Source organism: Carlito syrichta, unplaced genomic scaffold (assembly GCF_000164805.1).
Source record: "Carlito syrichta isolate Samal-C Ts95f unplaced genomic scaffold, Tarsius_syrichta-2.0.1 Scaffold309276, whole genome shotgun sequence".
NCBI classification, from domain to species: Eukaryota; Metazoa; Chordata; class Mammalia; order Primates; family Tarsiidae; genus Carlito; species Carlito syrichta.
This window is the reverse complement of record NW_007253372.1, coordinates 1,977,206-2,001,590: the sequence shown is the minus strand read 5'-3', so window position 1 is coordinate 2,001,590 and position 24,385 is coordinate 1,977,206. Positions and strand designations below refer to the sequence as shown.

The 24,385-nt window shown below is 40.7% G+C and overlaps 1 protein-coding gene across 1 annotated transcript in view; it reads left to right on the top strand.

Moving 5' to 3' along the window:
- PREP (prolyl endopeptidase) overlaps window positions 1-24,385 on the top strand; it is a 139,321-nt gene that overhangs the window by 58,630 nt on the left and 56,306 nt on the right. The window contains exons 9-11 of the mRNA XM_008067059.2: window positions 11,586-11,777; window positions 16,388-16,585; window positions 24,045-24,148. Of these exons, the coding sequence (XP_008065250.2) occupies window positions 11,586-11,777; window positions 16,388-16,585; window positions 24,045-24,148 (494 nt within the window). The remainder of the gene's footprint in view (window positions 1-11,585; window positions 11,778-16,387; window positions 16,586-24,044; window positions 24,149-24,385) is intronic.

The window sequence follows — 24,385 nt, the reverse complement described above, 5'->3', positions numbered from 1 at the left end:
ATTGATCAAGTGGATATCAGTTTTCATCCTTAGGTTCAAAAGTCAGTTATGCAGGACAAGATTAGAGAAATTTTGTCTGTTTTTTAATTGATTGCTGGTTCATTGTGAGTCAATGATACGATTATGACTATTTAAAGAAACAATTAGTATATCTCAGTATGTAACTATTGAAGAGAGTAAGTACACTTTAGTCTATAAAAGGGGAAACATGGCAGAATGAGTTAGTGATCATTAACATGTTTTAAATAGTTCCTACAAATTACAGTTGGATATATTGGGACAATAACCATAGCCTTTCAAATCAGATTTGAATTTTAATCTCAGCTCACCACTAAATAACTGGTGACCCTAGGAAAGTGTTTTTTTTTTTTCTCTCTTCCTTAATATTTTCCTGTCTACAAGTAGAGAAATAATATCTACTTCATTGTGAGGAATATGGAAATGCAAAGAAGGGCTTAGCAAGGTCTGGGCATACAGTGGGTTCTAAAATATTTACTATTCCTTTTTTTCTCTGTAAAAGGGGAATATTTAGAATCGCCATACTTTAGATTTAGGTAGCTTTAAAAACTAAATGGAGGATACCCTTTAAAAGAAAAATTATCTTCAGTATCAAAGCTGCTTCAAATACAGATTTTTAAATTAACTTGTTTTCGGCAAAACCAGATTCATAGAAAAGAATCCTTTCTTTAAAAACAACAAAACATGCACACACACACACACACACACACACACACACACACACACAAATAGATATGCCTCTAGTGGGACTCTGAGGAAGATGTCTAATTCTACAGGCTGGTAATTGAAAATTCATGGTTTTGTATACCCAGCTGGTGATCATAACTACCTCCTAGTTTTTACCTGCTCCTCCATTTCTGTAATCCTGTTTAAACCACGAGGAAGAATAATTAACATTTAACTTAAATGCTAAATGGACTAGTTAACGGAAATGTTAGATGATTTAAACTGGAATAACTAGTGACTGAAACTGAACCCAGTGTCCTGGAACCTCTAATTTTGTTTTACTGAAATCTATACCCCTTTTGATAACCTAAAGCCTTTCTGCTATGATTTGAATCTTTTTCTCTTTAAAGATGGGGTACTTATCAGCATTTTTTCATATAAATGAATGTATTATATATTAGGATGCCACTAAATTGCCTTTCTTGAGAACAAAATCATTTTACTTAGATGGCTGTCACATTTCTGACATCACTGTCTCCTAAGACACCTTCTGTCCATGTGCATTTTAAAATGAGAAACATAAAAAGCACAAAAAAGCAACCAATGGCAATTTAGTATTATTTAAAAAGACAGCACATAAGGAGAACAAAACTCAACAATGCAGGGTGGAAAGTATCTTTGAATCTGAGAGTCGAGTGAGATCTCCGAACCAGGATTGTTTTTTTCAGGAGCATGTGGGTTTCTGTTTTTACTTGCTGCCTTATGGGGGCACTCTCTCACCTGTCATCCTTAACCTTTCTTGGAGAACCTCATTTCTGCTGCTTATATTTGCAGTATTGTTGCTTAAGAGTAGTATGAATATGCTTGTTATGAACTGTGGATCCCATTAGATCTTTCCCAGTAACTGCAGTCAAGGTTGCAGTTGCTCCTTTAAAAAAAAAAAAAAAAATCCTTTTGTGAATATGTAATTCCCATGACTCACCTCATGTGTGGAAATGGCATTAAGGCCTATCGTCTGGGCCTAGAAGTTTGTATAATTGCTCAGTTCTTCGAAACAGCTAAGAGGATCTTCTCCAATGAGTATTGCGCCCACTTCTCCGCTGGCTTGCTATAGAAGCATGTGTGGAGTGACTGCCTTTTTGCCTGGAGAGAGGGCAGTTTTCTGCCCCAGGGTTTATCAGGCTTTCTTGGGCTTCTGGCGGCATCTGTCTCTGCAGCTGCCCCTTCTCCTTCTGTCCCTCATTCTAATTTCCTTCTCTCTGTGTACAAAAACACTTGATGTGAGGATCTGTGGGGTACCTGATTTCAAGGACCTTGTCTGTCTTGTTCCCTGGAGTCCCCAGAACCTAAATCAGTTCCTGTTGGGATCATAGTAGGTGTGTACCAGCTTACTGCAAATGTTCTCACTTGTCCCTTTAGGAGTTCTTGTTGCTAAGGTAGTCTGCTTCTTCATAAGCCATCCTTTCTCTGCAACTAATTTTGTTGTGAGCATTTGGAATCTTTACCCCTGTGGCTTCCTTAAAAAAAAAAAATTCCTTTTGAGTCAGGATCTCACTCAGTTGCAGCTCATCACAGCCTTGACTTCCTGGGCTCAGGCGATTCTCCTGCCTCAGCCTCCTGAGTAGCTGGAACTACAGGTGAACACCACCATGCCTGGCTATTTTTTTTTTTTTTTGTAGAGACAAGGTCATGCTATGTTGCCTAGACCAGTCTTGAACTTCTGGGATCAAGTGATCCTCCTACCGTGGCCTCCCAAAGTGCTGATATTACAGACATGAGCCACCACACCCAATCTAAAATTTTTTAAAATTAAATTATTGTATTTTATGAAGCCCTGGGGATGGTGGGTTACAGATCTTTTTTTTTTTTTCAGTCCTGCATACTGTGTGAGCAGATTTCTGTTTCACTGTTGCTTGTTTAAAATCAAAAGTGAAGAGGTATCAAGGTGTCATTAAGGACTCCAGGCTAGCATGACATTTTATTAGTTCTACAATAGGAAAGACAGCTGAGTCTTGACTATTGTGATTCTTTTGTTTTTGAGTTGGAGTCTCACTCTGTCGCCCAGACTGGAGTGCAGTGGCCGCTCCTGGCCTCCGTAGCCTCGACCTGCTGGGCTCTGGCGATCCTTCCGCCTCAGCCTTCCGAGTAGCCGGAATTACAGGCGTGCGCTACCACGCCCGGCTGATTTTTTGATTTATTGTAGAGATGAGGCCCAGGCGGGTCTCGAACCCGTGGGCTCAGGCAATCCACTCACCTCAGCCTCCCAAAGGCGCAGGATTACAGGCTGAGCCACTGAGCCCGGCGACTACTGTGATTCTTAATGTGACTCATGCCTGCAGATTAGTTAAAATTAATCATCTTGAACCTTCCCAGAAAATAATTTGTCTTAGTTACATTTTCTGTACTTTTCTAACCAAGACTATTTTTTGAAGCGTATATATTCTTTATTTTCTAAGTTTGCTATAAATAATTTTATTTTGAATATACATAAAGTTGCTTCATGTACGTTAGTTACATAGACTAAATTTAGAATAAATTTTCACATATTTTCTACATGATGGGTAAATATTAGGGCTCAGAGTTGTTTCTTTTCTCTCAAGTTTGTAGACCTTTAAAAATGTATGTGAAAACTTAAGTGAATTTTTACCTTAAAAATATAAACTTAAATTTTATTACTTTTGTTATCTTTACATGATAAACAACTATGCATAAGGTTCAGTCTACGGTGTAGGCATATATGCATTTTACATTTAGTTAATACAGTACACGTGCATCAGTGTCCCACCCTGTGCTAGACATTGTGTTGGACAATTGGGGCAATGACCGCCTGTGGTCTCTGCCCCTCCCGTGCCCCTCACCTGCTGGATGACAGATGTGGAGATTGTTAGGGGACAGTTGCTGTGACCCACTGACATACCCAAGCTCATACTCTCTCCCTGTCCTCTCTGTTTTCTTTCTTTTATTTGTTCCCTTCTCTCTTTGTCTTTTAAAAAATTATTTTCTATAGAAAGTCAGATACTTTTTTATTTCCTACTTTATGAAGTAATTAGCAAAAGAAAAGAAAGAAAGAAAATGAGCTGACTGTCCCAATTCTGAATACGTTTAAACTTATATCAGAGGTTTTTAAAATAGAATCCTTAAGAAGCTATTGTTAGGTGAAAAGAACTATAAATAAATCTGGAAATCCATGTTGTTAGTACTTTAACACCCCCTCTTCAATGTAGGCATCCTTAAAACAGGCCTGGAATGATCTTGGTAATGCCACAGCATTTATGAAGGGTTCAAAAAAGGTGGAGGTGCTGACATATTGCTTTCTAAAAGGATTTACTAGCTTTGCCCCAACTTTCACTAACCTGTCTCTCTGCTCTTTCCTTTTTTGCTAAAAGTTTGATCATTTTAGATTGATGAAATTTTCAGTACTTACCATATCTCTGTTTTACTGTCATGTCATTAACAAAAATTGGTTTTTTCCTGCATAAGAAATTAATCTATACTGTGTGCTAACACATAATCATAAAAGGAAATTGAGTATTTGTCAGACACATAAATTGTTTATTCCACTATCTCTGGCTGATGCATCTCTTATTTTTAGTAGCAAAGATGATATTGACTTGGTCGTCAATGTCTGGCCGGCTAGGCATTCTTTGGGGTAGAGGGGAAAGGAGAGAGAAGCATTCAAGACACTTTAAGCATGAGTTGTCCAAAGCTTAGCAAAGTCATCTGAGTGCTAAAAGCCAGACCAACAGGGTGGGAGGGCTTCCATGAGAAGTCAGGGAGTTGGTAGAGAGAATTATATGTCAGAGTGGGAGAGCAGCAAAGCCAAAGAGAACTGAGACAACAGAAGACAGAATTTAAAAAAGAAGCAAAAGAGGAAATTTGACATAAAAGTCAAAATACCAGTGATAAAATGAGTATTTATACTAATTTTGAAATTATTGACCATAAGGACTTTTTCTAGGAAAATGGCCATGTGCCATGAGAGATAGAAATTGGATCTTCAAGATTCACTGTTAGCAAAACCATACTGTTCAGCAGCCACATTCAATTTATTTTTGTCACTTCAAAAAACTGGCGTTATTTAGAATAGTAGTGTTGTTTATGTAGCATTTCCTGTGTGTCAGCTTCTGAGCTACCAATATAGATATGTCATTCAGTTTTTTCAGCAACCTCTAAGGAGCACAAATTATTACCCCCATACACTGAGGTTGGTGAGACCAACTGGCTTTCCCAATGCCATTTGAAGACTGGGATCCAGGTAAATTTAACCATTATCATGTTGCAGAGTAAGACAGAAGGAAGTCTTCATTCAGGCCAACAGTAGCCAGTGCTCTCCTCAGCCTCAGAGCCTGACCACATCTTACATTTGTTGTTATTCTGGCATATCAAACCCATATAGTTTTTGTAAAGTATTAAAGCACTTTAGCTCCTATTACTAGGAGCTGACCCAACTCCTGTGAAATGTAGATAATATCACTGATGATTTTTCAAAGTAATGAAAGTATGGCTGTGCTGTAGGAAAAGCATGCGATTTTTAAAAAATTATTTTAAGCTAATCTTCACTCAATAAACGAATCAGTCCCCACTGAGAAGCAGGTTTATAAAAGGTAATTTTAGTATTTTAACATAGAGAGGTTCAGGAATTGAATTCAGTTGGCTTCAAACTGAATAATGCCACTTATAGACAAAAGAACCTTAGAGAAGGTGGCACAAAGTGACATGGTGAAAGAGTTAAATTATGTCTCTTTTTAAAAAGTAATTTTCCTGTTTTCCATTTAAATCAACAACATTTGAGCTTGTGAGGAGCAAAAATGAATGAGCCCCATTGTTCAACTGAAATAACCTTTTCTCTTGATTTATTTCTCTACCAAAAGCCTGAGGAGCCAAGGTTTCAGGAGAGAAAAAGGATTGCATGAGCTCTCTTTTAAAACATCCTGCCCTGTGAGGGTCTATGCTTGGGACTGTTTTTCAAATTTTATAGCTGGATTTTTGTAAATCCAGCCACATTCCTTATTCGAAATAAGCTTATGATTTGTATGTATTTATGGCCGAGGTTAACGCTTCAGAATTTGGTGGCAGTTAATGAGCACAGACTTTTTTGTTGTTTTGTTGTTCATTGCAACCTGGTGATTTAAATACGCTTGCCACATCTTCAAGCTTACCTGATTATGGGTAGTACTGAAGGGAATTTCTACTGTGTTTTGCCTTTGGTGCTTATTCTAGTGACTTTGGATAGGTAGGGTTCATAACAAATACAACTGGCCATATGACCTTTTCAGCAGAAACCATAAGATGGTTACTTTGTGAAATAAAGGTTTCACATCAGGAAATGCTTTATTGTCAGAGGAACATTTAAAGAATCTGACATTTCACTGAACTAAGATTTTGTGTCTGCAAATGTCATAGTCCAGAAACTTGTTTCATCATTCTTATTATAAATAAATTTACATTTCCTATTTTCTTCAAATTTTGTATTACCAGCTCATGTTGTACTTACATTGCTTTTCTTTGGGAATTTTTTTTTTCTTTTAAAGCATTATTTTATGTAAACCGAGATGCATTTGCCTTTAAGTGGATCACCTGCCGAGTAGTCTTTTGAGGTTAGTGGTTTTTCTTTGGATAAAAAACAAAACAAAACATAATTGTAGCTCAGATGCAGAATTTAACCTTTTATGAAAATTAATTGTAAGGACATCTGTTTTTAGGTGTTAGCAGATTCTATACTCTGAGTAACTTCTCAATTGAAACAACTGAAATGTTGTAAAATATGTATAAAGCATTTTTCCAAGTACATTGCTAAGTTGGCACAACAAAGGGAAACCATTAAAAGCAAAGACAAAATGAAAACAGAAATCCTGGAATGTGAGCTGGGTTGTCCCTGAATGTTTCTTCTGGGACAAGGTAGATGAGAGGTAAAACTTGTGATTCTCCATAGTTGGGAGTCAAATGAGACACCCTCAAAGTAAGAGTGATTGGTAAATAAACCTGCAAGTAGTCAGGCTGGGGATGGAGAGCATACAGTAAGGAGACCTGCCAGTCTTTTGTTTTGTTTTGTTTGTAGAAATGGAGTCTTACCATATTGCCCAGGCTGGTCTTGAACTCCTGGACTCAAGTGATCCTCCCACCTTGGTCTCCCAAAGTGCTAGGATTACAGGCATGAGCTACTGCGCCTAGCCTACGTGCTTGTCTTTATCTTAGCACAAGTGAGGGATTGGGAAGGCAGGATGTGAATTCTCCTAAAACATGAGAAAGGCTGACTTTCACATGAGTGCAGGTTGACTTGATTGTACCTATAAGGTTCAAAAGCCTCATGCCAAGAATTTAAAGTGCTCTTGGATTGGTTATATCCCAAGAGTCAAGCAGAAACAAATGCATATCTTCTCTGGAAGAGTGCCTCTTCAACCTAGGTCTCCAAGAATTCCCACAAAAAGGTTTCAAGGAAAATCAGCAGTTCACAGTCAAAAATTATAACAAATGTAAAGAAATTTGCCAGCATGAGAAATCAAGCCTGCAGAAACACCAGAAGGGAATTATCAGATTTCTAATAAAAAAATAAGTATGTTAAATACACTTAAAAATAAACAATCAAAGCCGGGCTCGGTGGCTCAGCCTGTAATCCTGCGCCTTTGGGAGGCTGAGGTGAGTGGATTGCCTGAGCCCGCGGGTTCGAGACCCGCCTGGGCAGCGAGACCTCATCTCTACAATAAATCAAAAAATCAGCTGGGCATGGTAGCGCACGCCTGTAATTCCGGCTACTTGGAAGGCTGAGTTGGAAGGATCGCCGGAGCCCAGCAGGTCGAGGCTGCGGTGGCCGGGAGCGGCCACTACACTCCAGTCTGGGCGACAGAGTGAGACTCCAACTCAAAATAAATAAATAAATAAATAAATAAATAAAATAAATAAATAAACAATCAGTGTGATGCCATTTAAAAAATTAGAAACATAAGCAAGAAATAAGATACTATAAAGAATGACGAGATAGATTTGGAAAAGGACTAAATAGAACTTCTAAAAATCAAAAAAAAGGTCATTAACATTGAAATTTTAGTTATTAGGCTAAAAAAGAGATTAGACACAGCTGAAGGGAGAATTAGTGAAATAGAATATAAAATATAAAGGAATTGCCTAGAATGTAGCCCAGCAATAGGTAGAAAAATGTGGGTTTGTAGTCATGGAGAAGAACAAACTCTTTTCAAAATGATAAACTACAGATTGGGACGAACCATTCTATAAAATACAACTAGAAAATCTAGAGAAAGTGTCTATTTGAGGGCATCACAAAGCTAATGAGAAAGTAAATAATAACTGGTCTAAGATACTACCATGAAAATGCAGTAGCTATTCTAATATCAAAGTAGACTTTAAAGCAAAAATGCATTGCTGGAGAAAATACTTTATCAGTATAAAAAATGCAATTCTGTTTATTTATTGTAACTGTATATATCTAATAGCATGATTTCAAAATATAAGGAGAAAAAAATTCATAGAAATACAAGTAAAAGTAGATAAATCCACAATTCTAGAGGAACATTTTTAATAGACCTTTTCTGTGACTGATAGAAGAGATAGCCAAAAGAAATTAGTAAATATATGAAGAGTTGAACAAAATAATTAATAAGTGGCCTAATAGGCATGTTTGCCATATCATAACCATCAACTGCAGAATTCATATTCTTTTCAATTACATACTGGAACGTTAAAAAAAATTTTTTTTTTCTTTAATTTAGACCACAAGGCTTTTCTCAACAAATTTTAAAGGACTGAAGTCTTACAGAGTATGTTATTTGAGCACAATAAGATTTAACCAAAAGGTCAATAACTGAAGAATGAATATTCTTGCAAACATAATGGCAAGTGAAGGAAGTCATATGCAAAGAAATATGTTATGATATTAGAATGTTCACAAATGAGACAAAACTAGACTATAGTGTTGTGAATGCATATGAAAGCAGAAAAACTACAAAGAAAAGCAAGAAGGAGATCAGCATAAAAGGCAGGATAACGATGACCATTAGGAGGGGAGGGGCTTGTTTAGAGCATCGTAGTACAGGATGTTTCTCCTCGTTCTATTATCAAAAATATATTGATTTTCTTCCTATGTGTTTATTCTTCAAGATGAATTTTAGAATGATGTTGTCAAGTTCCCTAAAATTCTGATTTGGATTTTGATTGGAATTGTGTTAAATCTGTAGATTTCCTCTGGGATTATTTGTACCATTAAAATATTGAACTGTCTCACTTACAGATATGTGTTTCCAGTTATTCAGGTGTTTTTGTTTTTAAGTTTTCTTAAACTAGTTTTTAGAAGCTTCTTGATCTAGGCTCCACATTTCATTTTTAATGCTATCCTAGGTATTTTATTAATTTTGCATCTATTGTAAATGAAGTTCCCCCTATTTTTTTCTAACTGGTCTATTGGCATACAGGAAAGCTATAAGTTTTTAAAAACTACTTACCATTAGCCTTAATTCTAGTCACTTCTTTTAAAATAGTATTTGTTGAGTTTTTATTGTAGAGTAGGCACTAGTATATAATAATTTTCACAGTTACTTTTTATTTTTAGCTTACAGCTGAGAAAATGATGCTTGGCAAGGAATAAAAAGATATTGCTTAAAGTCACCCAACCAAATAGTATTAGAGCTGAAGTTTTCATCCAAATATGTCTAACCACAAAACTCCCTTTCCATGGTGGAATTTATTTTCCTGGATAAGTTTAATTCAATAACAGATTATTTAAAGATGTGCTATGGAGGTGAATGAGATAATGAATGTAAAATTGCCTTGAAAGAGTCAAGGAATATTAATGAACTATCCAAATTAATGTAGCAATTTCACTGTGAAATTAAAAGTAGATGATTAGAGAATAGCTACGATGTGGTATTGCCCTTTAGTTGTTTATAAGTCATAGACCTTTTTAGTTTGTAAAACTTTCAAGAGCTTCTCTGTCTATATCAAACTCATTATGAAGCAGATGCCTTTCCAGTGAGTTTTTTTTAAGTAGTAAAAGTAGCATTTTGTAAGCCATTAAATGATGATGGTGGTTAACATATTTAAGATTTTTTTAGTGATGACCATCTCCACACTAGTTCCAAATGACTAGAAAATATCCCTTCTTTTATTCAATACAAATTTTATTTTGCACTTTTGAAGTAAGCTACCACTCTACTTTGGGCCATGTATGAAAGAATGAATGAACATAATAATAATAATAAACAAGCAAATAAATACCTAATTATATATTGAGAGAAGTGCCATGAAGAAATAAACTGTGTGCCCATTAGCTGTTCAAGAATGGGCCAGGCAGAGGAGACAGGCTGTGACATGTCTTGAGCACATTTTAAGGAACCTAACAAAGGTCATTGCTGTTAGGGGTCGGAAGGTGAGGCAGGAGTTGGAACATTCTGAAGTTGGCCAAGGGAGAGAGTATTGTAGGGTGCACAACCATGGATACCATGAGAAGGAATTTGGGTGTTATTCAAAGCATAATGTGAAAGTCACTGAAAGTTTCTAAGGGTATAACATGGGCCAGTTTAGGATATAAAGACATACGTGATAGCTGTTAAACCAAGAAGATCAAGAATGACAGCAGGAAGACCAGGCAGGAAGCTAATGCTGTAGACTAAGCATGTCTAACTTGTAGCGCAAGATAGCTAGTCATGTGACCCCACAAAATCATTTAACATCATGTGTTATTTAGTGCTTATTTTCTTCGTGAACCCATGTATAGTTTCATTATTGAAGTTCACAGTCACACCTTATTCATGACCTTGCTTTTTAGCAGTACATAAATTTATGAGCAGCTGTTTTCAATGATGAAACACATGGAGAGCAAAATTCGAGCAAACATTTCTGACGAGCACCTTGAGAACTCACTCAGAAATGCAACAACATCATCAAACCAGACATTGATAGATTAGTTTTACAAAAACAAGGTAAAATTTCTCACTAGTTTTATATTGTTCTCATTTTTCTAAACTTTATAACAAAAAAGTCTTATTATATATATACACTTTATATATATATATATATATATATATATATAAAACTATATTATATAATTTATATGCAGTCCAAGACAATTCCTCTTTACTTGATGTAGCCCAGGGGAGCCGAAAGGTTGGACACCCCTGCTGTAGACCAAGCTTCTCAAACTCAGCATTTTTAGGCTGGCTGCTTCTTTGCCGTGGGTCTGTCCTGTGCATTGTGACATGTCTGCCAGCATCTCTGCCTCTACCCACTAGGTGCCAGTAGCAGCCCCACCCTCAAGTTATGACAACCAAAAATATCTCCATAGACTTTCAAGCTTCCTCCCAGAGATGAAATGGTCCATGGTTGAGGGTCACTGCTATAGACCAAGATGGAGACGACAAAGTCTTGGAGTGGACTGGTGTGATGACAGGAGAGGTAGAGAGAGGTGCTCAGATTTGAGACTGGCTCGGGTAGAAGAGGATTTGCCAGACTATGTGGGGCTGTGGACCAAGAGGGTGGGCCTCTTACTCTTTGCTTCTTGCCAGGTTTTTCAGGGTCTCCTTAGCATTTTTTTAAAGTTATAATTTGACTTGGCACAGTGGCTCATGCCTGTAATGCCGGCACAATGGCTCATACCTGTAGTGTCAGCACTTTGGGAGGCCAAGGCAGGAGGATTGCTTGAGCTCAGGAATTCAAGAACAGCTTGGGCAGCATAATGAGACTTTGTCTCTATCTGAAAAAACAAAACAACAACAACAACAAAAGCCTTAAATTCACCCACAACTGGTCCTTGCTCTTTTTCATGCCTTAGATCTTCCAGAGATCACCTCTGCTTTGCGTTCTGTAGATAAAGATCCACCCTCCCCTCCCTACACACAAACCCGCAGCATTTTTAAACAATGGAGAGGTGACGGGAATGCTTGGTGTCTTGCCAGGAATCCTGAAGTGGGTGAAACTGATCGACAACTTTGAAGGAGAGTATGACTATGTCACCAACGAGGGGACAGTGTTCACATTCAAGACGAATCGCCATTCTCCCAACTACCGCCTGATCAACATTGACTTCACGGATCCTGATGAGTCCAAGTGGAAAGTGCTTGTTCCAGAGCACGAGAAAGATGTCTTAGGTAAGCATACCTGTGACTTGAAAGCTGTGATTGCCGGGCCCGGTGGCTCAGCCTGTAATCCCATGCCTTTGGGAGGCTGAGGTGAGTGGATTGCCTGAGCCCGTGGGTTCGAGACCCGCCTGGGCAGCAAGACCTCATCTCTACAATAAATCAAAAAATCAGCCGGGCGTGGTAGCACGCACCTGTAATTCTGGCTACTTGGAAGGCTGAGGTGGAAGGATCACTGGAGCCCAGCAGGTCGAGGCTGCGGTGGCCGGGAGCAGCCACTGCACTCCAGTCTGGGCGACAGAGTGAGACTCCAACTCAAAAAAAAAAAAAAAGAAAGAAAGCTGTGCTTTTGTTTTTGATGAGAAAGTCAATAAGTTAGTACATCTCTTATCCTCAGGTGACCTGGGACGAGGTTAAAACAAAAACCAAAACATCTACCTGTAATTATCAGGAGGGAAGTATCTAAATAGTGCATCCAAGTCTTTACTGTGTGAAAGTACTCTTTATATCTTAGTACTGTATTTTGTAGAAATTCAGTATCTTCATAAAAGTGATGAAGGTATGAATTCAGACTTTCAAAGGCACTATTTTTTTTTATAAATCACTTGTCTTGGTGTACTTAATGTCTGATAATAATCATGAACATTTAATTTTTTAAGCTGTTTGGATTTAGAACCCCTAGCTTTAAGGTTTTGAATAAGCTTTGGCTATTTGCATTATGCCTGTTGTTGATCTTAGGGTGGATTTACAGTCCTCCTATTAGAAAAGGGAATAGACTATCATCAGATTTAATTGAAATCCATTGCAGTTGCTGCTTTGTGCAGTGAACTACATTAACCTTTTGAGAATCTCACTTGCGTGTCATTCGTGTTTCATGGTACCTTTCAGTTCTTTTATTCATTATCTGTGATTTTTTCCAAAAATGATATGCAACTTTATAAATTATTTATCGCATGAATACTGAATTTGATTAGAAGAAAACTCACTAATTTGGAGAGGTTTTTTTTTTAATACAAAAGGAGAGTTCAGTACCTTAAGGCGAATGAAGAGCTGACTTGTTGGAGGTAAACTACTACTGATGGGTTGAATGAAAATAAAATATAGGGCTAACCAGGCACGGTGGTGCATGCCTGTAATCCTAGCACTTTGGAAGACAGAGGCGAGAGGATTGCCTGAGCTCAAGAGTTCAAGACCAGCCTGGGCAACTTGGTGAGACCTCATCTCTACAATAAATCAGAAAAATAGCCAGGCATGGTGGCAACGCCTGTATAGTCCTAGCTGCTTGGAAGGCTGAAGTGGAAGGATCACCTGAGCTCAGCAGGTCAAGACTGAGATAGTTGTGAGCATGTTACTGCACTCCTGGGTGGGTGACAGAATGAGACTTCGACTTAAAAAAAAAAAAAAAAAGAAAGAAAATCTAGAGCCATTTCTAAATGCAAAGATGCATAGTATATAATCGAGAAAATCATCCTTTTTGAGATCTTCCAAGTGGCTGTGTCTTTAGATAAAGCAGTTCTGAGATGTGTTTTTCGGTGAATTAAAGCACAGGTGTTAGAGTCAGACAGATCCAGGTTCACATCCTAGACCAATTGGGAACTCTTGCTTCCTGGCTCCAGGTAGTATGCTCTCTCTGTGCCTGGAAGGTATTTAAAGCTGGCATTACTCAGAGGTAGGGGAATGGCACATGACTGCCACTGACCCTCTCCGGGTCACGGGCTCCTGTGGGCAGTCCCTGCTGGGCCCTTACTCCTGCAGTGCCCTGAGAAAGCACTACTGGGTATTTGCCTGAGATTCTCTTCAGTCCCTGGACATCTGACTGCACCCCAGCAGACAGTTCTATTAGACAGGACCCAAGACAACCTCATGCCTGTTCTTTCCTGCAAAATCCACATCTGCAACCCTGAGGCAACAACCCATTCCAGGCTCTTCCTCTAGAGTAGTCAGTCGGCCCTTCTGCTTCGTAGGTCTCAAGGCACAGTCCTTTAACTTCTCAGGGTTGGGTGAGGCACCAGAACTCTTGTGTCTCTCAGGGTTAGTGGGGTCATAATCCTGTCACGCTCTCTCTGGTAGAGAGGGGCACTTAAAGCAGGGGTTCTTTCCAAGAAAATTTCACACCTGTCTCCTCAAAACCTTCTGTCCACTCTCTGGCCCTTGTTTTCATTTAGATGAGGGACCCATGAGTCCTAGAACAGGTTTTTTGGACATTTCCCTGAACATCTTTGTGTTAGAAATCTATTAGGTAGTCTCGTTGATAGCCTTGTGGCTTCTGTCTAGATAGAGGCAGGAATAGTCACAGTCAGCGTTTATTGAGTACTTCCTAAGTGTCAGATTCAGCACTCTGCTCCATAGGCATTGACCTCAAGTGTTGGTGTGACCAAATGAGACTTAAGTGGCGTAGTCTTCAAGGAGGGTACCCTCTGTTTTTTCAGGCACAGACTATGTTAGAACAGGGTTCTTGCATAGGGAGCCATCATAGATGTTGTAAATATTTCCCCAGGCATCTGCATTTTCTGCCATTTAAAGCCAGAATGGGGGTTTTAGCTAGGCCTTAAGGTAACATCGTTTCTCACTTAAAAGATCAGATGAAATGCAAATTAATGCTCAGAGATTTTGGGGGTGGTGATATATTTTTTTAACCTTCCTTCTGAAAGGTTATAGGTTCTTTAGACTGGAAAGGGGAAACCTTCAATATTCACTAGAACTCATCAATTCAAAGAGAAGCACAGTTGAATTTGCTATATATCATTAGCACAGAATGCCCTATTGAGAATAAAAACCAGAGATGAGTCATAAAGCACAGCTATAAAGTCAGAGCTTTTATTAATGACAGTCTACAAATCACCTTGTCCTTTTTTATTCACTTTTGTCTGTTTTAGAATTCTGATGTACTCATAGTTAACACAGATTGATTATTCTTTGACAACTATAATTTACTTCATTTTTCCCCCCATACTGTTCCTTCTTTAGAACATGAAGCCACATGAAATATATTGCTTGGTTGAGGTACTTTTAAAAAATTATATTGGAGAATGAGTGATGACTTTTGGATGTAAGAGTTCTTTTTTATATCCTCATTTGAGGAAAAGTTTGCTCTACTAATCTAAACAACCCAAGATCGAGGTCCCAGGTGATCCTGAGTCACCTCTGCTGATGTCCTGTTGTTCATGTTCATGTGGATAAATTCTAACACCGTCAGCATGAACTGCTGGTTTCTTGGGTTATAAAAATAAGCAGTGTCAAGAACCTCAACCCACCAGCCTCCATTGAAACCCAGAAAGGCTTGTCTTTTCATCACATGTGACCTGTCATCTGCAAGCCCATCCTCACTTCATTTGCTGTAGCATCTCTCCCTGGATGACCTATCTCAGGTTGACCTCCAAGCCTGCCTCCTGTTTTCTCCTTTTCTGTCGCCTCTTTCACTTCTGTTCTCCTGCTCTGTCACTGAGCACGGTTACTGCAAGTTACAGCCTGAGAGTTGAGGAGAACTCATTTCTTCCTCACTCTCCATGTCCCTGTGGCCATCAAGCCCTGGTGATTCTTCTGGGGAAAGAAATATCTTTTGTTTCTCTTCTTTCCTGCCCATACTTTGTCCCCAGCTTGGTGTGGTGTTCTCCCTGGCTTATCGCAACATGTTCGTGGACTTCTCCCTCCATCCTTTTACAGGCTTCCATCGTCCTGCATTCAGTTGTCAGATACATACATCCTTTATTCATGTTATTATTCCTAAATGTCAGTTCAGACAGTGTCTCTTCAGGAACAGGTATCTGCATTCCCTCCCCCTGGCCCACTGATTGCCCCAGCGGACCACCACCAGCATCCCCAAACTGAACAACTTGTTTCTTCTTCTTGAAAAATGGATCTCTCCCTTGTTCTCCTTGCCAGGCTTCCTCCCTTCTGTCCTTCCTGCTGTTCATTCATTCGTATTCCTCTCCTCTGCCTTCACTTCTAACTCTGCCCTTCACTTCTTGAGTCCCAAGTCTTGCCCCACCCGCCCCGTCCCCTCCCGTGGAAAGCTGTCCTTTCCCCCATCACTCCCACCTCCACCTGTTCTCAAGACTCATTTCAGCTCTTGCTTGAGGACTCTCCCTTGTTTTGAGTCCTCAACCCACCAAACTTTACCTGTGTTTCCATTTTACTGCTGGCATTTTTATATGATTGTGTCATATAAAGCAGAACTGACCTTACCCTCCTACTTATCTTTCTAGTACTTTGCAGGGAATCTGGTTTACACCAAGGACTTAGTACATGTTTGTCAAATAAACAACCAGGTCAGACAAGACTCATGAATTGGTGTTCATTGTTTTCCTCCTTACAGCTCCCATAGCGTGATATTACATACAAAATCGGTAGGTAGGGCTATTTGTATTCCACACATGATCTGGACCATCAAAAGCCCCTAGTCCAAGATGGAGAATATTTTATTTCCCTCAGAAACAAAACAATCATGTATGAAAGGAATAGGCTGAACACTAGATGCGTGATTAAGACTGATTATAAAATGACTTTGCAAGCCTCACTGCTGCATAGTGGTGTGTAACGCAGTAACTGCTGATCCTTTAAGTAAATCACATGCTTTTCGTTAATTTTCAAAATGGCATTAAGTTTGTCTCTTATCTTTTCAGAGTGGGTAGCTTGCGTCAGGTCCAACTTTTTGGTCTTATGCTACCTCCATGACGTGAAGAACATTCTGCAGCTTCACGACCTGACAACTGGTGCTTTCCTCAAGACCTTCCCGCTGGAGGTCGGCAGTGTCGTGGGGTACAGCGGTCAGAAGAAGGACACCGAAATTTTCTATCAGTTTACTTCCTTTTTATCTCCAGGTAAATGTCTTTTCACTGTTGCTGTTCACTTAAAAAAATCAGACTGACGTTTGGATTTCTTTGGGGAAATGGGGATATAATGCTATGCTATTGAAAATCACATATGCTGTGTTACAGCTAAAATTGCTTAATGGGAATAAAACAGTGAAACAGATGCTCAGAACAAAGGAAAATGTAAACACTTCAGACTGCACTCTCATTAATCTTATATTCTGAGTCTGTGTTCTTTGGGGTGCAGGAACAGCTATTTTTCTAGGTTAATTAAAAATGAGTACCAGCAAATATAATGTTCAATTCTGTCTTTGGTCTAGATATAAATACAGGGACACACAGTGCAGATAACAAAAAGCAAAACCTGTAGCCACGTCTGACAGTAAAAACACATTTTTCTAGAATAAACCTAAGAATCAAGTGTGCTGCTGTTAAACTGAATTAAAATGTAATTCTAAAAGTATAGTCTTCCATTATGAAAAAAATGTGTGTGTGTTACTTGGTTGTAATAGAAAAGGTTGTGATTTTACATTTCCTGATATCAGTTAATTTTCCCCCAAGTAAACTTTTTAACTTTTAAAAAAAAGTAGCCATATTCATTTTGCTTTGTTTTGTTTTTTTTCTCTATTCTCTATTTGACTGCACTGGTTTTGTAGGGTCGTGGCTGTACACTTACTGTGATTTGTCCCAGGAGTCCTGTCTCAGTTGGCAGTTTGCAGTTGACCAGGCAGACCGTGTCCTAAAAGCAATCTGGCTGAAAAATACCCTGCGCTTTCCTCTACTTTTTGTTGAGCTCCCCTGGAGTGCACTTTCCCCACTTGGTTTGGCGGCAGTCATTTGATCATCAGAAAATAATGCAGTCTTAGGGGAGAGCCAGGCAGGTGCCAAAGTGTCCCTGTCCTCCTCTGGGGATTTGGCTGGTTGACAGTGATGTCTCATCACTTTTATTTTGAGCCTCTGAGTCACAGATCAGACCGTTCATGAGGAATCGTATTGTGGTGACAGGTTGCTGCCAGGGTTATTAAAACCAAAAGAATGATGTTCTGTCAGTAGGTCTGATGGTGTACCTGGAAAACCTCATTGGCTTTACTGTCCCAAGCACCTTTCACAGTTGGCGGGGACTCAGAAAAACACTTACAGATTGCAGAAACCATGTCCAGAACCAGGAGTCAGGAAGCAGCAGTTTAAGAACTCTACTTCAGGGTATCCTGCGCCTGGCTCCTCCCACTTCCCCCCAGCCTGGATTGCAGCAGTGTGGACAGACCAAGGGAAATCATTCCTCCCAGGTAGCTATTCTCAACTTATTGCTGCAGCATCCACAATTTATTTTCTCAGGCTTACACTAGTTCCGGAAATTTTACTTTGGAAAGCCTCATGCTTTCGACAGCTTAAATGAATAAAGGTCAATGAGGAAGACCGAATGGGGGTGACTCACTGGTCTTAATAAAAGCCAGAGTTCCCAAAGGCCCATAAACCTTCTTCAACGACCCCATGTGACCGTTTATTTCAGGAACAAACTCATCATTACCTGGGAAAGAAAGAGCTCATTGTCCTAGTGTAAAATGTTGGGTTCTATGCCAGGCAATGAAATATTATCCATGACTGACTGTGAAGTTTGAAAAGAGGCGTGTGTTCTTAGTTCTCTACTGCCAGGCAGTTTCTCACCAGGCTTTCGTTTGTTACCATGATGCTTTGTCTGTGTCCCTTGTCTCCTCTTGCTCATTTTGCTTCCATCTTGCTCTTTTTTCTTGTGAATATGATTTGATCTCTAAATCCAGGCGACAGGGCTTCCAGACTCTGGCCTTTTGAGGCCAAATGCAAAAACGGCCATCAGATCATTAAACTGCATCTCATGCAAGCAAGAATGGTCAGGATGTGTGTATCCATACACTTAAACATCGGCTCACAAGCTGTCCTGGTCTCTGAAGGTCAGCTGTTGACTACTACAGGAAACAGCAGAGGCTGTACCTTATAAGTAAAGCCCCAGGGTCACAAAGAACTGCAGCTCCAGCTTCCTGCTGCAGACATGTGGTAACTCTGGCAGGTGCACACCAGCTGACTTTGTTTCCCACAGTGGTACAAAGTGAAGATGCATCTTGAGTCCAAGCCATTTGTGACTTTTGCACCTCGAGTCCCCCTCGGGCAGAAACAGGTGGCCAGAGCAAGGTGGAGCACAGTGCCCTGGTTCCCTGTGGTTCAAGCCACTTAGTGGTGAAGCTGAATAATTCTGTGCTGTGAATTCAGAGGCTTGCCCTAGGTTAGCGCCAGACAGACTTGCGTGCTGTGATAATCCAGTGTGGCTGTCCCAAGTGCATGCCTCTGGGAGGCAGGGGTGAGAAAAAGAAGCCTCCCGCAGACTGTTGAGAAAAGGCAAAATTTTTTTAAAGAGACTTGCTTTTGGTTTTTTTCTTTTAGTAACTTAAAAACCCAACCTACAATCAGACAAAACAATGTCTCCATGGGATGTTTGCCTTCTTTTGCAGCTTGTCCTCGAGCTGTCCCTTTCTCCTGACCCACACTTCTGCCTCCTTATGTTGATTTCAGATTACACAAGGAACAGACCGGCTGATCATCCTGCCTTTTTTCTGTTGCTGGAATGGCCTTCTTAAAGCACTCTTTTTGAGCCGGGCATGGTGGCACACACTTGTAATTTTACCTAGCATTTTAGGAGGCTGAGGTGGGTGGATTGCTTGAGCCCAAGAGTTCGAAACCAGCCTGGGCAACATAGTGAAACTTTATCTCTACAAACATCTTGGTTGCTCAGCCTGTAATCCCGCGCCTTTGGGAGGCTGAGGTGAGTGGATTGCCTGAGCCCGCGGGTTCAAGACCCACCTGGGTAGGCGAGACCTCATCTCTACAATAAATCAAAAAATCAGCCAGGCGTGGTAGCGCGCGCCTGTAATTCCGGCTACTAGGAAGGCTGAGGCGGAAGGATCGCCGGAGCCCAGCGGGTCGAGGTTGTGGTGGCCGGGAGCGGCCACTGCACTCCGGTCTGGGCGACAGAGAGACTCCAACTCAAAAAAAAAAAAAAGAGCCAGGTGTCGTGGCCTGTAGTCCCAGCTACTTGGGCCGCTGAGGTGGAAGGATCGCCTGAGCCTGGGAGGTCGAGGCTGCTATGAGCCATGATCATCGTGGTTATGTCACTGCACCCCAACCTGGGAGACAGAGCGAGACCCCAACGCAATAAAAACAAGGAGTGAGAGGGGCACTGTTTTCATCAGGAGATAGCTTCACAAGCCCATATACCTCCTCTGGCCTTATGGGACTTCTGTAGTCCAAGTCTCTCATTCACCCTTAAACATCGAAATTTATTTCCTAGAGATCACCTAACCAGTCCTCTCTGGTTTACAATTCTAGGATGTTTTCTTCAAACTTCACCTTCCTTGTTCTTGCCTCATGTGAGCCAAATTAGATAGAAAACATCGTTAAGTTATAGGGATTCACATCATGGTATGAATGTGCAGTGGGGCTATCCCAGATGAATCTATAAATAGAATGTATTGATAAAATATACTAAGCATTGGTACCTTCAGGTTTAACACAACCTCCTTCAAGGTAGGTACTACTTCTGGTACACAGGAAAGAAGAAGAGAGGTCAGGCATTTGACATGCTTTCCTTGAGCCGTAACCAGCCCCTGTTGTGTATTTACGAGATATGACAATTAAGCTCACAAACTCATCCTAGAAAAAGTGCCCATATCAGGTGAGCACGCCAGATCAGGTGAGCAGGGAAGGTGTTCCAATACAATTATTTGTTTACTGGTTAAAAGCTCTCACAGACAGTGCTGTGTGAGCTGGTGCATTGTCATGTAAGAGCTCCTTCGGGACCATTTTTGCACACACCTTTCTCATGCCAAGATTTTTAGCTAAGATATCCCTCACTGTTTTTCTGTCAATGTTTATTTGGTCTGCTATGCTTCTCACAGTCAGCCAATGATTTGGACGTGCCATTCGATGAATGTTTGCCATGTTTTCGTCACTTCTGCTCACGACTGGCCATCCTGACCTGTCTTCATCAATGATACTTTCTCTCCCCTCAGAAAAAGTTTAATCCACTTGTACACTGCCATTTTCTTTATGACATTATCCCCATAAACTTGACTAACATATCCCCAATTTCACTCTTGCCAAGTTAACAAGAAATTTAATGTTTGTTTGTTGCTCTAATTCAAGCTCTGACAGCGATGGTACCCCAAAACATCAACAATAATGAACACTACTCAGCAAGGCACCATCACACATCGACACAAACACAGCTATGAGCCACTGATATACCAAGCTTATGAAACCTTACCCAGTTGCTTGTACAATGCAGCTAACATAAGGGCACAGTGGCAAGTTCACAAACTTAATTGTCAGTCCTCTCATTTCATTCTGCTTTTTGGTTTGATATCTCAACCATTCTAGATAGACACGTGTTTAGAATGTATTTCCTACTCATTGTCTTTCTTTTTATTTTTTTATTTTTTTTTGAGTTGGAGTCTCACTCTGTCGCCCAGACTGGAGTGCAGTGGCCGCTCCTGGCCACTGCAGCCTCGACCTGCTGGGCTCTGGCGATCCTTCCGCCTCAGCCTCCCAAGTAGCCGGATTTACAGGCATGTGCTACCACGCCCGGCTGACTTTTTGATTTATTGTAGAGATGAGGTCTCGCCAAGTTGCCCAGGTGGGTCTCGAACCCGCGGGCTCAGGCAATCCACTCACCTCCGCCTCCCAAAGGCGCGGGATTACAGGCTGAGCCACCGAGCCCATCTTTCACTTGGGAATTTGCGGTCTGGTACTTTGGTGACTTGCCTAGGTTCATTGAACTAGTAACTGCCAGTGCTGGGAATTCTGGCCCCCAAGATCTTTATCGTTTGCTGTATTGCAAATCACGGTGACACCAAGTGGGGCAGGTGCTCAAGTGATAGGTGCTTGGCCTGCAAGCTGTCTTTTTGTTGTTGTTGCTTGATTTTGTAGAGTTTTAAAAAAGGATTCAGGGCCGGGCTCGGTGGCTCAGCCTGTAATCCCGCGCCTTGGGAGGCCGAGGTGAGTGAATTGCCTGAACCCGCAGGTTCAAAACCTGCCTGGGCAACTTGGCGAGACCTCATCTCCACAATAGATCAAAAAAATTAGCCGGGCGCGGTAGCGCGCGCCTGTAGTTCCAGCTACTTGGAAGGCTGAGGCGGAAGGATCACTGGAGCCCAACAGGTCAGGTGGCTACTGCACTCCAGTCTGGGTGACTGAGTGAGATTCCAACGCAAAAAACAAACAAAAAAAAGGATTCAGATACTTTTTATATTTGGAGGGGGGAATCAGGTACTGATCAACAAGCTCTTGAAAATTAAAATATATCTTGCAAGATAACCCCTGCCTCTCAGGATTACTTTTGTGCAGAAAGGTATATCTGGTAAATTAGAATGCATGCTAACAGAGTGTAGGTTGGAAGTATGCGGGAGGACCCCAAAAAAACAGGATTTATCTTTTGCAGGGCAGACCCTTTGTAGGACAGACTTCCTCACTAGGTTCTAGGGACCCATCGACATCAGTGTACTAGGTTGTATTGTTGTGAGAGGCTGCATTCAGCTTCAGTGAAGTTTTTTTTGGCAGGTTCTTTCAGCACGTTTGCCCATATCATGATGGGTGATTTACACAGACAACCTGCCCATACCACACTGAGTGTTCAGCAGTTTTTGACGAAAACAGCATGATCCCTGTGCTTCACCCTCCGTATTCACCAGATCTCACCCTAGGTGCCTTTTTTTTTGTTTCCCGGGATGAAAAAAGTCCCCAAAAAGAAACATTTTGCCGATGTGAAAAAGGTGAAACAAAAATGGCAGAAGCAATTAAAGGCATCAATACCGACAAGTTCAAAAACTTTGGAGCAGTGGAAAAAGTGCCTCGAGAGATGTATTGCATCAAACAAAGAGTACTTTGAAGGTGACTGAAGTTTAAATGTGTAAGAATAAATACACAATTTTTTGTGAATAAATTCTGGGTTTCCCCCCCAGTACATTATATATAAAGATACATTCTAATAACTATCCTAGCATAACTTATACTAAGAAAGTCATAACTTCAGTCATGCTATACATCTTAATGTTAATCATATGCCCTATTACAGCCTGAAAAAGTTTGTCTATAAGCATGAGAAGTGCAATAACATTTGAAAAGATTAGCAGTCATGCTGTTAACAGATCTAAGTATGTTGCTTCTTGCCGGTGGGGGTCAGAGTATTGTTTCTCTGTGTTAGCTGAAGTACATACCAGAGTTGAGAAGTTAGAAAGGCTTGTCATTTTACTACATAATTATTCCATTTATATGTGCCTTGTGGGAGTTCCATTTGGTTTTTGGTTTTCCAGCAAGTACTGGTGGGATTACTAAACTGATTTTTCATCTACTTGACTGGGTATGTTTAAGGTTTTAAAGGAGGATGCCATTTCTATGCCTGCCACTCTGTGGATGACCGATTCTGTTTCTTAAACCACAACAGCATCATTGTTTTCTTTTCTTTTTTCTTTTGAGTTGGAGTCTCACTCTGTCGCCCAGACTAGAGTGCAGTGGCCGCTCCCGGCCACCTCAGCCTCGACCTGCTGGGCTCTGGCGATCCTTCTGCCTCAGCCTTCTGAGTAGCCAGAACTACAGGCATGCGCTACCACGCCCAGCTAATTTTTGATTCATTGTAGAGATGAGGTCTCACCAAGTTGTCCAGGCGGGTCTCAAACCCGCGGGCTCAGGCAATCCACTCACCTCGTCTTCCTTGTTGTTTCTTTGATTTGAGTCTTAAATGTTAGAAAGTAGTAGCATTAAATTCAGGAAATGGACTTTTAATTAGTGTTAAATAAGTTGGGATTCTTGGTGTGCATTAATAATTGTGTGTTGTGCACAATTACTGGGTAATCAGCATTGAAAAAGCAATTTTGAGATGACTACCAATTACCTTTGGTCCCTGATTGCTGTTCACATGTGCATCCATGGATGGGTAGGTGTCCGGTAGCAGGATCCTCACAGTGCCTGTCAAGGGACCTGTGGTTGGCTTTTGACATTGGGTAAGTCACTTGAGTTTTCTGTCCAATACCTTCCAGGTAAAATGGTCCTGGATGAAGCCTACCATTGTCTTTGACCTGTGCTCCTAAGCTGTCTGGTTTGGGAACAGACTGTTAAGTTTTTGTAATTAGGTTCTTCACTTTTTCTCATATTCACAGAAAGCGCTAGACTCTTCTAAAGTGTATAATCCACATTAACGTTGTAAAAAGGAAAGCCACGTGAGATAGTGACAGTGAAGATGAACACTTACACAGCGTGCCCCACGCCAGACTCTGTCCCAAGCACCTGTCGTGCAGTGACTCTTCCTCTGTGGTGGAGCTTAACCAGGTCCCGGACGAATGCTCCTCTCTTATCTTTCCTGGCATCTGGTTATGCTTTGTGATCCTTACCTCCCTTGCATCTGGTGAGTCTTTTGGACTAAACTAAGACTCCCTCTTCTTTTTAGGTATCATTTATCACTGTGATCTTACCAAAGAGGAGCTGGAACCAAGAGTTTTCCGAGAGGTGACCGTGAAAGGAATCGATGCTTCTGATTACCAGACAATCCAGGTATGGGGAATTTGATCTCGTACCTGTGAGAGTCAGGAAATCTGACTTTCAGACTAGACCATTCACACTCCAGCTTGTCAGAAGCCATGGGGGTAACTCATGGTAACACAACCAAAAAATATTCTGTAGCCCCTGTTATTGCCAGATATTGAATGCAATGCTAGGACTGAGCAGTGAGCCGGTGTAATCCCTGCTTTCCCGTAACATGCTGGTTCTGCTCCCATGGCTGCCACTATT